Below are 18224 nucleotides of genomic sequence, written 5' to 3' on the forward strand. Positions count from 1 at the left end.
TTTATGGCAAAGAATCCCTACAAAAATGTAATGCATGCAAACAACTACTATGGCCGATTGGTGCTATTTTGTGAGCTTGATCATAAATCTTCAGCCTTTGCTGTTGTTTGTCTGATTGTTTTTTAATTAGTTGTGGAAGGAATGAACTTAACTTTGTAATTATTGTGCTGGAAGTTACAAAAATCTATTGTATACTCAAAGTAGTAATTACGGAAGCGTATTGCAATCACTGGTTAAAAACAAATCAGACCTCTGATCTCGTAATTACGAGAAAAGATCTTATAATTACGAGATCAGGCTATTTTTATTTATTTATTGTGTGTTTGTGTGTGTGTGTGTGCACACTTGCGTAAGTAATGAATTAACACAACTAACTTTGTGACTATAAAATTTTATTACAGAGATTAGAGCATGCCATAGGTATTAAAGGCACTGCGCTGCGGTGGTTTGAATCATATTTATCTAATAGATTACAATTTGTTCATGTAAATGGGGAATCTTCTTCACAGACTAAGGTTAATTATGGAGTTCCACAAGGTTCTGTGCTAGGACCAATTTTATTCACTTTATACATGCTTCCCTTAGGCAGTATTATTAGACGGCATTGCTTAAATTTTCATTGTTACACAGATGATACCCAGCTTTATCTATCCATGAAGCCAGAGGACACACACCAATTAGCTAAACTGCAGGATTGTCTTACAGACATAAAGACATGGATGACCTCTGATTTCCTGCTTTTAAACTCAGATAAAACTGAAGTTATTGTACTTGGCCCCACAAATCTTAGAAACATGGTGTCTAACCAGATCCTTACTCTGGATGGCATTACCCTGACCTCTAGTAATACTGTGAGAAATCTTGGAGTCATTTTTGATCAGGATATGTCATTCAAAGCGCATATTAAACAAATATGTAGGACTGCTTTTTTGCATTTACGCAATATCTCTAAAATTAGAAAGGTCTTGTCTCAGAGTGATGCTGAAAAACTAATTCATGCATTTATTTCCTATAGGCTGGACTATTGTAATTCATTATTATCAGGTTGTCCTAAAAGTTCCCTGAAAAGCCTTCAGTTAATTCAAATGCTGCAGCTAGAGTACTAACGGGGACTAGAAGGAGAGAGCATATCTCACCCATATTGGCCTCTCTTCATTGGCTTCCTGTTAATTCTAGAATAGAATTTAAAATTCTTCTTCTTACTTATAAGGTTTTGAATAATCAGGTCCCATCTTATCTGAGGGACCTCATAGTACCATATCACCCCAATAGAGCGCTTCGCTCTCAGACTGCAGGCTTACTTGTAGTTCCTAGGGTTTGTAAGAGTAGAATGGGAGGCAGAGCCTTCAGCTTTCAGGCTCCTCTCCTGTGGAACCAGCTCCCAATTCAGATCAGGGAGACAGACACCCTCTCTACTTTTAAGATTAGGCTTAAAACTTTCCTTTTTGCTAAAGCTTATAGTTAGGGCTGGATCAGGTGACCCTGAACCATCCCTTAGTTATGCTGCTATAGACGTAGACTGCTGGGGGGTTCCCATGATGCACTGAGTGTTTCTTTCTCTTTTTGCTCTGTATGCACCACTCTGCATTTAATCATTAGTGATTGATCTCTGCTCCCCTCCACAGCATGTCTTTTTCCTGGTTCTCTCCTTTAGCCCCAACCAGTCCCAGCAGAAGACTGCCCCTCCCTGAGCCTGGTTCTGCTGGAGGTTTCTTCCTGTTAAAAGGGAGTTTTTCCTTCCCACTGTCGCCAAGTGTTTGCTCACAGGGGGTTGTTTTGACCGTTGGGGTTTTACGTAATTATTGTATGGCCTTGCCTTGCAATATAAAGCGCCTTGGGGCAACTGTTTGTTGTGATTTGGCGCTATATAAATAAAATTGATTGAATTGATTGATTGATTGACTGTTGTCCCGTAAACACCAAAAATCCACTGTATGCTCAAAATAGCAGCGAAATAATGCTAAAAAGGTTACTGCAGACTATTTTAACGTTATTTGGTGCACCTTAATGTTGACGATTTGTTTTTTTTTTATACACACGATAACTAACGTGTGAACCAGCAGTAAAGCACCCAAGAGATTTCTAACTTTAGTGTCATCATGTGAGTTAATTGAATAAGTAAAGAAATAAAGCCAATAATAAATCCACAGGCTTGACACACAATAGAAGTTATGACTTAAGGATTAAAGAGGGAAAACGGTGACACCTTGTGGACACTCACTCCTCACTCTTCAACCGCTTATCCGGGATTGGGTCACAGGGGCAACAGCTCTAGCAGGGGACCCCAGACCTCCCTTTCCTGTGCCACATTGACCACCGCTGACTGGGGGATCATGAGGCGTTCCCAGGTCAGTGTGGAGATATAATCTCTCCATCTAGTCCTGGGTCTTCCCCGTTGTCTCTTCCTAGATGGATGTGCCTGGAACACCTCCCTAAGGAGGCACCCAGGAGGCATCCTTACCAGATGCCCAAACCACCTCAGCTGGCTCCTTTCAACACAAAGGAGCAGCGACCCTACTCCGAGCTCCTCACAGTTGACCGAACTTCTCACCCTATATCTAAGGGAGACACCAGCCACCCTGCTAAGGAAGCCCATTTCGGCAACTTGTACCCATGATCTAGTTCTTTCAGTCATGACCCAACCTTCATGACCATAGGTGAGAGTAGGAATGAAGACTGACCAGTAGAACGAGAGCTTTGCCTTTTGGGTCAGCTCCCTTTTTGTCACAACAGTATGATAGAGCGAATTAAATACCGCCCCTGCTGCGCCAATTCTCCAGCAAATCGCTCCATTGTCCCATCAATTGTGAACAAGACCACGACATACTTGAACTCCTTCATTTGGGGCACCGTATTCCCTACCTGTAGTAGGCAAGCCATCAGTTTCTTGCTGAGAACCATGGCGTCAGATTTAGAGGTGATGTTCCTCATCCCAGCCGCTTCACACTTGGCTGCGAACCAATCCAGTGAGTGTGGAAGGTCACCAGCTGATGATGCCAACAGGACCACATCTTCTGCAAAAAGCAGTGATGAGACCCTGAGCCCACCAAACTGAAAACCCTCCGCCCCTTGACTATGCCTTGATATCCTGTCCATGAATATCACAAACAGGATTGGTGACAAGGCGCAGCCCTGGCGGAGGCCAACCTCCACTGGAAACGAGTCCGACTTACTGACGAGCACCCAAACACAGCTCTCATTTTGTGAGTACAGAGATTGGATGGCCCTGAGAAGGGACCCCCCACTCCATACTCCAGCAGCACCTCTCACAGTATCTCCCGGAGTATCCCATCATACGCCTTTTCCAAGTCCACAAAACGCATGTAGAATGGATAGGCATACTCCCAGGCACCCTCCAGGATCCTTGTGAGAGTGAAAAGCTGGCCAGTTGTTCCAGGACCAGGACAGAACCTGCATTGTTCCTCTTCAAAGTTTGACTATCGGCTGAACCCTCCTTTCCAGCACCCTGGAGTAGACTTTACCAGGGAGGCTGAGTAGAGTGATACCCCTGTAGTTGGCACACACTCTCTGGTCCCCTTTGTTAAATATGGGGACCACCACCCCAGTTTGCCACTCCTTAGTCACTGTCCCAGACGTCAATGCAGTGTTGAAGAGACGTCTTATCCAAGACAATCCCACCACACCCAGAGCATTCAGCATTTCTGGATGGATCTCATCAACCCCAGGGGCCTTGCTACTGTGGAGTTGTTTGACTACCTCAGTGACTCCCACCAGGGAAATTGATGAAAATCCTCCATCAGCTTCCAGCTCTGCCCCTACTGTCTAATGCAGGAGTTCCTCAAAGTGTTCCAGCGGTGGATTACATCCTCAGTTGAGGTCAACAGAGTCCCATCCTTACTGTAGATGCTTGGAAGGTTCCCCATTTTCCCCTCCTGAGGTGCCTCACGGTCCACCAGAAGCCCCACACAGGACTCCATTCAGGGACTCCAAGAAGGCCGAATACTCCAAAATGCTGTTCAGTGCATACGCACAAACAACAGTCAGAGTTTTCCCCCCCCGCCACCCGAAGGTGCAGGGAGGTGACCCTTTCATCTAACGGGGTAAACTCCAATGTAGCAGTGCTCAGCCGGGGACTCATGAGTATCCCCACACCCCCTGGTGCCTCACACCCTGGGCAACTCCAGAGAATAAGGTCCAGCCCCTATCAAGGAGAGTGGTTCCAGAGCCGAGGCTGTGCGTGGAGGTGAGGCCCACCAGATCTAACTGGTATTGCTTCACCTCCTGCACAAGCTCTGGCTCCTTACCCCACAGCGAGGTGACATTCCACACTCCCAGAGTTAGCCCCTGGAACCTGGGTCTGGTCCGCTGAGGCCCTGGACTTTCACTGCCACCCATGGAATAGCGCACTCGACACCTGCGGTTCTCCCTGCGGGTGGTGAGCCCACAAGGTGGAGATGGAAGGTCCACGTTGCCTTTTCGGGCTGTGCCCGACTGGGCCCCATGGCGACCCTAGCTACCAGGTGCTCACTGACGAGCCCTACATCCAGGCTTGGCTTCAGATGGTGGCCCTGGGCTTCCTCCGGGCTGGCTCACATTTCCTCTGCCTGGTTCTGTCATGGTGTCTTGTGGACCATTCTTAGTCTGGCATCTCACCTGAGACTATTTGCCATGGGAGACCCTACCAGGAGCACAAAGGCTCCAGACAACACAGCTCTCAGGTTAATAATGGCTGGCACACAAACCTCTCTACCACGATAAGGTGATGGTTCCCTTGTGGTAGTGTACTTAATTGCAGGTCAAGGCTGCAGGGATTTGTTTTTTTTTTTGTAAAGTTTATCCAGCAGCTGTACATGAAAAGTAAAAGCATCACACAACTTTTGACACTTCTACAACAACATTTATTTTAGTATAGCTCATTTTGTATTAAAACAGTTACACAAACAAAATGGTTTATTTTACATTTTATACGTCAGTCACTTTTTTCTTATCATAAATCTGGACTAAAATAATAGTCTGAGTCCAATATACACAGAAAACCGCTGAAGACAAATAAGACTTGCACTTTGAAAATTAAAAAAAGATTCACTTCAAAGCAGCCGTCGATGAGCATCTTTCTCATAATAATTTTCTATGGATTAATTAAGATTAGGATGATTGGAAATTTAACATAATTCTACTCAGAAAGGTCTTCATGTGTATAATTAAGACTCCAGACAGAGGTAGGCTTTTAACTTCATATTCTTACAAGTGTGTTGCTTTCTCATGTTGCTAAGCCACAATTTGAGCCATGTCGCTGAATATCACTGAGCCTTTTCTCCAGTTTGTCTGCCAAGGAGGTGAGCCGTGAAGTCGTCAACATCTGAGGCACTTGCCTCAGCTGCTCCTCCGGAGCGTGGGCCAGCCACGCTTTGATTTGTTCCAGGAGCTTCACTCTCTGTCTGTGCAGAGCCGTACCCCTGGAGCGCCTCGGTATGCCTGCCTCCTGGATGTGTCTGTTGGCGACAGAGGATGGTTTATGAGCCACAGAAGAGGAAGATCAATCTGGAGAGTCTACAGAAGATCACACCCACCTGCTAACAAATTTCTTCATTTTCCTCACACGCACACTGTGAGTGGAAAAAAATCCAGAGAGGAAAGACCTGAAAAAGTCACCTGAAAAACAAAATTTGGAAATAGCTTTAGTTTTTAACACAGACTATGTTGTTTTTTCCTTATTAACATCTTGTCATCATCAATCGCTTTTCCGGGCTCAGGTCGCAGGGGCAACAGCTCCAGCAGGGGACCCCAGACTTCCCTTTCCCATGCCACATTGACCACCTCTGACTGGGGGATCCTGAGGCGTTCCCAAGCCAGTGTGGAGATATAATCTCTCCACCTAGTCCTGGGTCTTCCCCGGGGTCTCCTCCCAGATGGACGTGCCTGGAACACCTCCCTTGGGCGGCACCCAGGAGGCATCCTTACCAGATGCCCGAACCACCTCAGCTGGCTCCTTTCAATGTGAAGGAGCAGCGACTCTACTCCGAGCTCCCCATGGATGACCGAACTTCTCACCCTATCTCTAAGGGAGACACCAGCCACCCTCCTGAGGAAGCCCATTTCGGCCGCTCGTACCCACGATCTAGTTCTTTCGGTCATGACCCAACACTCATGACCATAGGTAAGAGTAGGAACGAAGATTGACCAGTAGAACGAGAGCTTCGCCTTTTGGGTCAGCTCCCTTTTCGTCACAACAGTATGGTAGAGTGAATGCAATACCGCCCCTGCTGCGCCGATTCTCCGGCCAATCTCATGCTCCATCGCCCCCTCACTCGTGAACAAGACCCCAAGGTACTTGAACTCTTTCACTTGGGGCAAGGCCACATTCCCTACCAGTAGTAGTCAATTCATCGGTTTCCTGCTGAGAACCATGCCCTCAGATTTAGAGGTGCTGATCCTCATCCCAGCTGCTTCACACTCGGCTGCGAACTGATCCAGTGAGTGGTGGAGGTCGTCGGCCGATGAAGCCAACAGGACCACATCATCTGCAAAAAGCAGTGATGAGACCCTGAGCCCACCAAACCGGAAACCCTCGTCCCCTCGACTATGCCTCGATATCCTATCCATGAACAGGATTGGTGACAAAGCGCAGCCCTGGTGGAGGCCAATATCCACCGGAAGCGAGTCTGACTTACTGCCGAGCACCCGAACACAGCTCTCGCTTTGCAAGTACAGAGATTGGATGGCCCTGAGAAGGGACCCCCTCACTCCATACTCCCACACTTCCTTATTAACTAAAAAATAAATTAATACACACAGGTCTGCAACCCCAATTCCAATGAAGTTGGGACGTTGTGTAGAATGTAAATAAAAGCACAATACAATGATTTGCACATCCTCTTCAACCTATATTCAATTTAATACAGAACAAAGACAAGATATTTAATGTTCAAACTGATAAACTTTGTTGTTTTTGTGCAAATATTTGCTACTTTTGAAATGGATGCCTGCAACACATTTCAAAGAAGCTGGGACGTGGCAACAAAAGACTGGGAAAGTTGATGAATGCTCAAAGAACACCTAAATGGAAACAGGTGAGTGTCATGATTGGGTATCAAAGGAGCATCCCCAAAAGTCTCAGCCATTCACAAGCAAAGATGGGGCGAGGATCACCACTTTGTGAACTGCAAGAAAAAATAGTCCAACAGTTTAAGAACAATGTTTATCAATGTTCACTTGCAAAGAATTTAGGGATTCCATCATCTACAGTCCATAATATAATCAGAAGAGTCAGAGAATCTGGAAAACTTTCTACACGTAAGCGGCAAGGCCGAAAACCAACATTGAATACCCGTGACCTTCGATCCCTCAGGCGGTACTGCATTAAAAACCGTGTGTAAAGGATCTTACTGCGTGGGCTCAGGAACACTTTGTCAGTTAACACAGTTCGTCACTACATCTTAGCGACTCATCTCAAGTTAAAACTCTACCATGCAAAGCGAAAGCCATACATCAACAACATCCAGAAACCCCGCCACTTTCTCTGGCCCCAAACTCATTTGAAATGGACAGACGCAAAGTGGAAAAGTGTGCTGTGGTCTGATGAGTCCACGTTTCAAATTGTTTTTGGAAATCATGGATGTCGTGTCCTCCAGACAAAAGAGAAAAAAGACCATCCAGATTGTTACCAGCACAAGTTCAAAAGCCAGCATCTGTGATGGTATGGGGGTGTTAGTGCCCATGGCATGGGCAACTTACACATCTATGATGGCACCATCAATGCTGAAAGGTACATCCAGGTTTTGGAGCAACACATGCTGCCATCCAAGCAACGTCTTTTTCAGGGTGACGTCCCTGCTTATTTCAGCAAGACAATGCCAAGCCACATTCTGCACGTGTTACAACAGCGTAGCTTCGTAGTAAAAGAGTGGGGGTACCAGACTGGCCTGCCTGCTGTCCATACCTGTCGCCCATTGAAAATGTGTGGTGCATTATGAAATGCAAAATACGACAATGGAGACCCCAGACTATTGAACAACTGAAGTTGTACATCAAGCAAGAATGGGAAAGAATTCCACCTACAAAGCTTCAACAATTAGTGTCCTCAGTTCCCAAATGCTTATTGAGTGTTGTTAGAAGGAAAGGGGATGTAACACAGTGGTAAATATACCACTGTCCCAGCTTTTTTGAAACATGTTGCAGACATCCATTTCAAAATGAGCAAATATTGCACAAAAACAATAGTTTATCAGTTTGAACATGAAATATCTTGTCTTTGTGGTGTAGTCAATTGAATATAGGTTGAAGAGGATTTGCAAATCATTGTATTCTGTTTAATTTAGATTTTACACAATGTTCCAACTTCAATGGAATTGGGGTTGTACATGGCTGTCCATGTTGTACAGGCTACATAATCACCCAGAACACAAGGATCCAAGTACCTTGTTGAGTTTGAATCTCATTCTAAAACCGATAACTGAGCATAGGGGAAAGTACACACCTCCATTTGTAAGGTCCTCACAGGAACCACACACTGTGTCATGGAAAACTGAGCCGGGAAAGAGCACAGTCTGTTCAGTTGTGCATTCCGTGTGTTTTATGCACGGCTCTGTGGCTGAAGATGTGTGTGAAAAGGAGACATTGGAACACTTTTCACACACAGTGTTCATTTGTGGTGTACCTAAAAGACAACAACAAAAGCATTGTGGGTTAAAGAGTCTCACATGCTCTGCCAAACTGCACTCAAGGTTCTTGAAATGGAGCAACATTTCCACCTCGTGGACATTTGCCATTAATGCAGGTACAACAGAATTTTACCAAGATATATATATATACGAGGGCTGTCAATAAAGTTACGGTCCTTTTTATTTTTTTCAAAAACTATATGGATTTCATTCATATGTTTTTACGTCAGACATGCTTGAACCCTCGTGCGCATGCGTGAGTTTTTCCACGCCTGTCGGTGACGTCATTCGCCTGTGAGCACTCCTTGTGGGAGGAGTCGTCCAGCCCCTCGTCGGAATTCCTTTGTCTGAGAAGTTGCTGAGAGACTGGCGCGTTGTTTGATCAGAATTTTTTCTAAACCTGTGAGACACATCGAAGTGGACACAGTTCGAAAAATTAAGCTGGTTTTCAGTGAAAATTTTAACAGCTGATGAGAGATTTTGAGGTGATTCTGTCGCTTTAAGGACTTTTCACGGTGTGAGACGTCGCTCAGCGCTCTCAGGCGGCGTCATCAGCCTGTTCAAGCTGAAAACCTCCACATTTCAGGCTCTATTGATCCAGGACGTCGTGAGAGAACAGAGAAGTTTCAGAAGAAGTCGGTTTCAGCATTTTATCCGGATATTCCACTGTTAAAGGAGATTTTTTTAATGAAAGACGTGCGGACGGGTCCGCGCGTCGGGACGCAGCCGAGGCGGTGCGGCGGCACAGGAAAAACACCTCCGTGTTGATAACCATTTGTAAAATCCAGGCGGCTTTTGATGGCTTTCAGTGGAGTGAGTATATGAGAAATTGTTTAACAGGCAGGACATGTTCCAACTTGTCCTTAAGGCTTTCAACAGAGGTGTTTTTCCTGTGGCGGAGCGTCGCGGCGGCTGCGTCCCGACGCGCGGACCCGTCCGCACGTCTTTCATTAAAAAAATCTCCTTTAACAGTGGAATATCCGGATAAAATGCTGAAACCGACTTCTTCTGAAACTTCTCTGTTCTCTCACGACGTCCTGGATCAATAGAGCCTGAAATGTGGATGTTTTCAGCTTGAACAGGCTGACGACGGCGCCTGAGAGCGCTGAGCGACGTCTCGCACCGTGGGAAGTCCTTAAAGCGACAGAATCACCTCAAAATCTCTCATCAGCCGTTAAAATTTTCACTGAAAACCAGCTTAATTTTTCGAACCGTGTCCACTTCGATGTGTCTCACAGGTTTAGAAAAAATTTTGATCAAACAATGCGCCAGTCTCTCAGCAACTTCTCAGACAAAGGAATTCCGACGAAGGGCTGGACGACTCCTCCCACAAGGAGTGCTCACAGGCGAATGACGTCACCGACAGGCGTGGAAAAACTCACGCACGCGCACGAGGGTTCAAGCATGTCTGACGTAAAAACATATGAATGAAATCCATATAGTTTTTGAAAAAAATAAAAAGGACCGTAACTTTATTGACAGCCCTCGTATATATGAAAAACAGTATACTTTCTCTTTGAATTGAGGTACATTTTTTCCCATCCCATGGCACAAATCAATATGATATAAACATGTATATTTTGTTACTTCCCAGCTGCTGTTCCACACTTCAGCTTATTAAGTGGCAGTAATGCACTTTCTGAACCGTCAGGGTGAGCAATCCTGCTCTTGGAGATCACCTGTCCAGCATGTTTTCTCACGCTTCCTTCCCCACCTACCGCTAATTATCAGGTCTGCTCAGCCAATTAAGCTCTCAGAAACACTAGAATGGACTAATCAGAGCTGTGGTTAGAGCTGGTACACCTGTAAATCATACAGGGTGGAAGACCTCCAGGAGCTGGTTTGTTGACCCCCTGGTTAAGCGATTATTTAAAATTTATGTTATTGTTTTGCTCTTAATTCATGAATTTCTTTATCAGAGTGAAATAAAAATGTACATACAATACATCACAAGAGCAATTAAATGAGTGATCTGTCATACTTTATGCAAAACTATTAATTTAATGTACAACCTTGCAAGGTTGTGATGCAAGTTTATTCCCCTCTCATACCTTTGGTTCTGACACCGTGTCCAGGTCCACACTCTGTGTGGTGGACACAGAAGTCCCCTGTCCAGTAGAAGCCCTCCTGGCAACTTCTCTGTTCTCTCACGACGTCCTGGATCAATAGAGCCTGAAATGTGGAGGTTTTCAGCTTGAAACAGGCTGACGACGGCGCCTGGCAGCACTGCGCGACATCTCGCACCGTGGGAAGTCCTTAAAGCGACAGTATCACCTCAAAATCTCTCATCAGCCGTTAAAATTTTCATCGAAAACCAGCTTATTTTTTCGAACCGTGTCCACTTCGATGTGCCTCACAGGTTTAGAAAAAATTTTGATCAAACAAAGCGCCAGTCTCTCAGCAACTTCTCAGACAAGGGAATTCCAACGAGGGGCTGGACGACTCCTCCCACAAGGAGTGCTCACAGGCGAATGACGTCACCGACAGGCGTGGAAAAACTCACGCATGCGCACGAGGGTTCAAGCATGTCTGACGTAAAAACATATGAATGAAATCCATATAGTTTTTGAAAAAAATAAAAAGGACCTATACTTTATTGACAGACCTCGTATGTCATGAAAAAAGGCGCCCCGGGCGACTGCCCGCCTCGCCTGTGCCAAAAACCGCGTCTAACTTCACCTGCTAGATGGCGACAAAAGCTGCTCAAATGCTCAGCAAGATCTTGACTGTTTATTCATTTTGGAAAAAAATATGGACTGACAGCAAAAAAAACAAAAAAAAAACAAAACAAAAAAACAAAAAAACAACTGACAGTTGTGTCCTTGCCCTTATGGGCAATTTATTTATTTTGCATCAAAAATTTGTTTTTTGTTTTGTTTTGTTTGTTTTCTTTCTGAATACGTCACTGAATGTCTGTTGTGTGTGGGCCGCCAGAAGAGGAGGTACTGCTGGCCCACCACCAGTGGGCGCCCTGCCTGAAGTGCGGGCTTCAGGCACGAGAGGGCGCTGCCGCCACGGACACAGCCGGGGGTGACAGCTGTCACTCATTATCTCTTGACAGCTGTCACCCATCTACTCAACATCATCTCACTCCATAAAGACCAGACGTCATCTCCACCTCGTTGCCGAGATATTGTACTTCATTGGAGGTAATATACTCAGCCGTTTGTGTTTTACACATCAATCTGTATATTGTGAGTCTTTGCAGGAGTACCTGTTATCCTCTGTCTGCGGGAGCTGATTGAGTGCTGGACTGCACTCTTTTCCCCTGAGGAATCACTGCGGTACTCTGCTACATATTGAGTGAGAGGTGGAGGTGGCATTCCCACCGTTGTTGTTACGGGGTGTACACACACCCACACTTGACTGTCTTTGTTCTCACCAGCAGTACCAGATCCGACAGTCGGGGACGGTGATCACCTGGGAATTCGGGACTTGGCGGCTCCAGTATTCACCAGGTTCGGTGGTGGCGGAAATCGTGTGGTTCCGGCTCTTCTCAGGACAGACGTCTTCTATCCTCGAGCCTGCCCACACGTCACCTTTGTGGATTGACTGTAATCATATTCTGAGATTGTCTGTATGTTCGTTGTGCTCCTTCACAACATTAAATTGTTAATTTTTGGCTCATCTATTGACCGTTCATTTGCGCCCCCTGGTGTGGGTCCGTGTCACTACACTTTCACAACAATGTCTTCACATCAGCTACTGTGGAAAGACAGCAACACCACAGGAGGAGAAAATGGTAATGTTAATAATAATAATAATAATAATGATAATAACAACAACAACAACAACAACAACAACAACAATAATAATATTTCCAACAAAGAATGAACAAAATTACATTTAGAAGAAATCTCAATAACAAAAATCTTGATTGTGTTTGTGTTCTATTATGATAAATCTATACATAAAGTGTATATTTCTTTAATTATGACAGCTACATATCAAAAAACTCATTTAGGCTTCCACTTCTTCCAAGGAATCTATAAGCAACAATAGAAGCAAGACCCAAATTAAGCTATATGTCATACAGTGAGTACAGTCTTTCAGGTGGCTGAAATATTTTGTTCCTCCAGGTAACTTTGGTAAGGAAAGAGTAAATACATTCAAACTCACAGTAGTGACTGTCCATCATGAGAGGAATAAAATATCTAAAACACAATATCATCAGGAATTGTTTGAACTTGATACAAGCGGGAACAGATTATTTCAGAGTGAGAAATGTAGGCTGAAATTCTGCAATTCTAAATAAAAACGATGTGTTCATATACACAGTGTTTGGGGGGGACTGACTGACTTTGTTATCTGTCAGGTTAAACCATCAATCAAGTAAAGATGACGCAAGTTGGAAAAGAAAGACCCAAAACACAAAACATGTCAAGAATTGAAACAGCAGGTTCAAAGATTAAATAAGAACCTTTACACTATCGTTTTACTGACAGTTTTCTCTACTTCTCTTGTCTGTCTCAACTTGTCTGTCTCTTGGTTCTTGGTGGTGGGTGTTTACCTCTCTCTGGCCACACCCTTGTTCTGGTGCTTTCCATGCACACCTGTTTCTGATTTGCTGATTATCACCTGGGGTTATATAAGCTCACTGGGTGTGTTAGCTCTTCACCAGTTTGTTGTGTCTTGTGCCTTCATTCCAGCTCTGTACCTGCGTTCCATAGTCCTGTCTGCCTGCTTGTGTGTTCATGACCTCCAGCCCGTTGTAACAACCACGCCTTTTTGTCTGATGAATTTTGTACTGCTGGTTTTCCTTGACTGCCTACTCGTGTACCGACCTCTGCAATCCTCAGCTGTAAAGCCTTTTAATAACCAGAGCTGTTTGTTTGAGCCGTGCATTTGTGTCCAGCAATTCCTGACAATCCAGCCTGATAGTTTGTTAATCTGTGGATTTTATGGCAAAGAATCCCTACAAAAATGTAATGCATGCAAACAACTACTATGGCCGATTGGTGCTATTTTGTGAGCTTGATCATAAATCTTCAGCCTTTGCTGTTGTTTGTCTGATTGTTTTATAAACGCAACACTTTTGGTTTTGCTCCCATTTTGTATGAGATGAACTCAAAGATCTAAAACTTTTTCCACATACACAATATCACCATTTCCTTCAAATATTGTTCACAAACCAGTTGAAATCTGTGATAGTGAGCACTTCTCCTTTGCTGAGATAATCCATCCCACCTCACAGGTGTGCCATATCAAGATGCTGATTATACACCATGATTAGTGCACAGGTGTGCCTTAGACTGCCCACAATAAAAGGCCACTCTGAAAGGTGCAGTTTTGTTTTATTGGGGGGGGATACCAGTCAGTATCTGGTGTGACCACCATTTGCCTCATGCAGTGCAACACATCTCCTTTGCATCATCTGTGAAGAGAACACCTCTCCAACGTGCCAAACACCAGCGAATGTGAGCATTTGCCCACTCAAGTCGGTTACGACGACGAACTGGAGTCAGGTGGAGACCCCGATGAGGACGACGAGCATGCAGATGAGCTTCCCTGAGACGGTTTCTGACAGTTTGTACAGAAATTCTTTGGTTATGCAAACCGATTGTTTCAGCAGCTGTCCGAGTGGCTGGTCTCAGACGATCTTGGAGGTGAACATGCTGGATGTGGAGGTCCTGGGCTGGTGTGGTTACACGTGGTCTGCGGTTGTGAGGCTGGTTGGATGTACTGCCAAATTCTCTGAAACGACTTTGGAAACGGCTTATGGTAGAGAAATGAACATTCAATACACGAGCAACAGCTCTGGTTGACATTCCTGCTGTCAGCATGCCAACTGCACGCTCCCTCAAATCTTGCGACATCTGTGGCATTGTGCTGTGTGATAAAACTGCACCTTTCAGAGTGGCCTTTTATTGTGGGCAGTCTAAGGCACACCTGTGCACTAATCATGGTGTCTAATCAGCATCTTGATATGGCACACCTGTGAGGTGGGATGGATTATCTCAGCAAAGGAGAAGTGCTCACTATCACAGATTTCAACTGGTTGTGAACAATATTTGAGGGAAATGGTGATATTGTGTATGTGGAAAAAGTTTTAGATCTTTGAGTTCATCTCATACAAAATGGGAGCAAAACCAAAAGTGTTGCGTTTATATTTTTGTTGAGTATAGTTGTGGAAGGAATGAACTTAACTTTGTAATTATTGTGCTGGAAGTTACAAAAATCTATTGTATACTCAAAGTAGTAATTACGGAAGCGTATTGCAATCACTGGTTAAAAACAAATCAGACCTCTGATCTCGTAATTACGAGAAAAGATCTTATAATTACGAGATCAGGCTATTTTTATTTATTTATTGTGTGTTTGTGTGTGTGTGTGCACACTTGCGTAAGTAATGAATTAACACAACTAACTTTGTGACTATAAAATTTTATTACAGAGATTAGAGCATGCCATAGGTATTAAAGGCACTGCGCTGCGGTGGTTTGAATCATATTTATCTAATAGATTACAATTTGTTCATGTAAATGGGGAATCTTCTTCACAGACTAAGGTTAATTATGGAGTTCCACAAGGTTCTGTGCTAGGACCAATTTTATTCACTTTATACATGCTTCCCTTAGGCAATATTATTAGACGGCATTGCTTAAATTTTCATTGTTACACAGATGATACCCAGCTTTATCTATCCATGAAGCCAGAGGACACACACCAATTAGCTAAACTGCAGATTGTCTTACAGACATAAAGACATGGATGACCTCTGATTTCCTGCTTTTAAACTCAGATAAAACTGAAGTTATTGTACTTGGCCCCACAAATCTTAGAAACATGGTGTCTAACCAGATCCTTACTCTGGATGGCATTACCCTGACCTCTAGTAATACTGTGAGAAATCTTGGAGTCATTTTTGATCAGGATATGTCATTCAAAGCGCATATTAAACAAATATGTAGGACTGCTTTTTTGCATTTACGCAATATCTCTAAAATTAGAAAGGTCTTGTCTCAGAGTGATGCTGAAAAACTAATTCATGCATTTATTTCCTATAGGCTGGACTATTGTAATTCATTATTATCAGGTTGTCCTAAAGTTCCCTGAAAAGCCTTCATTAATTCAAAATGCTGCAGCTAGAGTACTAACGGGGACTAGAAGGAGAGAGCATATCTCACCCATATTGGCCTCTCTTCATTGGCTTCCTGTTAATTCTAGAATAGAATTTAAAATTCTTCTTCTTACTTATAAGGTTTTGAATAATCAGGTCCCATCTTATCTGAGGGACCTCATAGTACCATATCACCCCAATAGAGCGCTTTGCTCTCAGACTGCAGGCTTACTTGTAGTTCCTAGGGTTTGTAAGAGTAGAATGGGAGGCAGAGCCTTCAGCTTTCAGGCTCCTCTCCTGTGGAACCAGCTCCCAATTCAGATCAGGGAGACAGACACCCTCTCTACTTTTAAGATTAGGCTTAAAACTTTCCTTTTGCTAAAGCTTATAGTTAGGGCTGGATCAGGTGACCCTGAACCATCCCTTAGTTATGCTGCTATAGACGTAGACTGCTGGGGGGTTCCCATGATGCACTGAGTGTTTCTTTCTCTTTTTGCTCTGTATGCACCACTCTGCATTTAATCATTAGTGATTGATCTCTGCTCCCCTCCACAGCATGTCTTTTTCCTGGTTCTCTCCTTTAGCCCCAACCAGTCCCAGCAGAAGACTGCCCCTCCCTGAGCCTGGTTCTGCTGGAGGTTTCTTCCTGTTAAAAGGGAGTTTTTCCTTCCCACTGTCGCCAAGTGTTTGCTCACAGGGGGTTGTTTTGACCGTTGGGGTTTTTACGTAATTATTGTATGGCCTTGCCTTGCAATATAAAGCGCCTTGGGGCAACTGTTTGTTGTGATTTGGCGCTATATAAATAAAATTGATTGAATTGATTGATTGATTGACTGTTGTCCCGTAAACACCAAAAATCCACTGTATGCTCAAAATAGCAGCGAAATAATGCTAAAAAGGTTACTGCAGACTATTTTAACGTTATTTGGTGCACCTTAATGTTGACGATTTGTTTTTTTTTTATACACACGATAACTAACGTGTGAACCAGCAGTAAAGCACCCAAGAGATTTCTAACTTTAGTGTCATCATGTGAGTTAATTGAATAAGTAAAGAAATAACGCCAATAATAAATCCACAGGCTTGACACACAATAGAAGTTATGACTTAAGGATTAAAGAGGGAAAACGGTGACACCTTGTGGACACTCACTCCTCACTCTTCAACCGCTTATCCGGGATTGGGTCACAGGGGCAACAGCTCTAGCAGGGGACCCCAGACCTCCCTTTCCTGTGCCACATTGACCACCGCTGACTGGGGGATCATGAGGCGTTCCCAGGTCAGTGTGGAGATATAATCTCTCCATCTAGTCCTGGGTCTTCCCCGTTGTCTCTTCCTAGATGGATGTGCCTGGAACACCTCCCTAAGGAGGCACCCAGGAGGCATCCTTACCAGATGCCCAAACCACCTCAGCTGGCTCCTTTCAACACAAAGGAGCAGCGACCCTACTCCGAGCTCCTCACAGTTGACCGAACTTCTCACCCTATATCTAAGGGAGACACCAGCCACCCTGCTAAGGAAGCCCATTTCGGCAACTTGTACCCATGATCTAGTTCTTTCAGTCATGACCCAACCTTCATGACCATAGGTGAGAGTAGGAATGAAGACTGACCAGTAGAACGAGAGCTTTGCCTTTTGGGTCAGCTCCCTTTTGTCACAACAGTATGGTAGAGCGAATTAAATACCGCCCCTGCTGCGCCAATTCTCCAGCAAATCACTCCATTGTCCCATCAATTGTGAACAAGACCACGACATACTTGAACTCCTTCATTTGGGGCACCGTATTCCCTACCTGTAGTAGGCAAGCCATCAGTTTCTTGCTGAGAACCATGGCGTCAGATTTAGAGGTGATGTTCCTCATCCCAGCCACTTCACACTTGGCTGCGAACCAATCCAGTGAGTGTGGAAGGTCACCAGCTGATGATGCCAACAGGACCACATCTTCTGCAAAAAGCAGTGATGAGACCCTGAGCCCACCAAACTGAAAACCCTCCGCCCCTTGACTATGCCTTGATATCCTGTCCATGAATATCACAAACAGGATTGGTGACAAGGCGCAGCCCTGGCGGAGGCCAACCTCCACCGGAAACGAGTCCGACTTACTGACGAGCACCCAAACACAGCTCTCATTTTGTGAGTACAGAGATTGGATGGCCCTGAGAAGGGACCCCCCACTCCATACTCCAGCAGCACCTCTCACAGTATCTCCCGGGGTATCCCATCATACGCCTTTTCCAAGTCCACAAAACGCATGTAGAATGGATAGGCATACTCCCAGGCACCCTCCAGGATCCTTGTGAGAGTGAAAAGCTGGCCAGTTGTTCCAGGACCAGGACAGAACCTGCATTGTTCCTCTTCAAAGTTTGACTATCGGCCGAACCCTCCTTTCCAGCACCCTGGAGTAGACTTTACCAGGGAGGCTGAGTAGAGTGATACCCCTGTAGTTGGCACACACTCTCTGGTCCCCTTTTTTAAATATGGGGACCACCACCCCAGTTTGCCACTCCTTAGTCACTGTCCCAGACGTCAATGCAGTGTTGAAG

At 44.7% G+C, this 18224-nt stretch overlaps 1 protein-coding gene across 1 annotated transcript; it reads right to left on the reverse strand.

Moving 5' to 3' along the window:
- Window positions 1–4892: 4892 nt before the first annotated feature.
- On the reverse strand, window positions 4893–17512 carry LOC117513508 (tumor necrosis factor receptor superfamily member 11B-like). The gene is made up of 5 exons (XM_034173679.1): window positions 17474–17512; window positions 10673–10760; window positions 8438–8617; window positions 5532–5613; window positions 4893–5453 (listed from the first exon to the last, which is right to left on the reverse strand). The coding sequence occupies exons 1-5, from the start codon at window positions 17510–17512 to the stop codon at window positions 5222–5224; spliced, it is 621 nt and encodes a 206-aa protein (XP_034029570.1). The 3' UTR covers window positions 4893–5221.
- Window positions 17513–18224: the final 712 nt, after the last annotated feature.

Source organism: Thalassophryne amazonica, chromosome 7 (assembly GCF_902500255.1).
Source record: "Thalassophryne amazonica chromosome 7, fThaAma1.1, whole genome shotgun sequence".
Lineage (NCBI taxonomy): Eukaryota > Metazoa > Chordata > Actinopteri > Batrachoidiformes > Batrachoididae > Thalassophryne > Thalassophryne amazonica.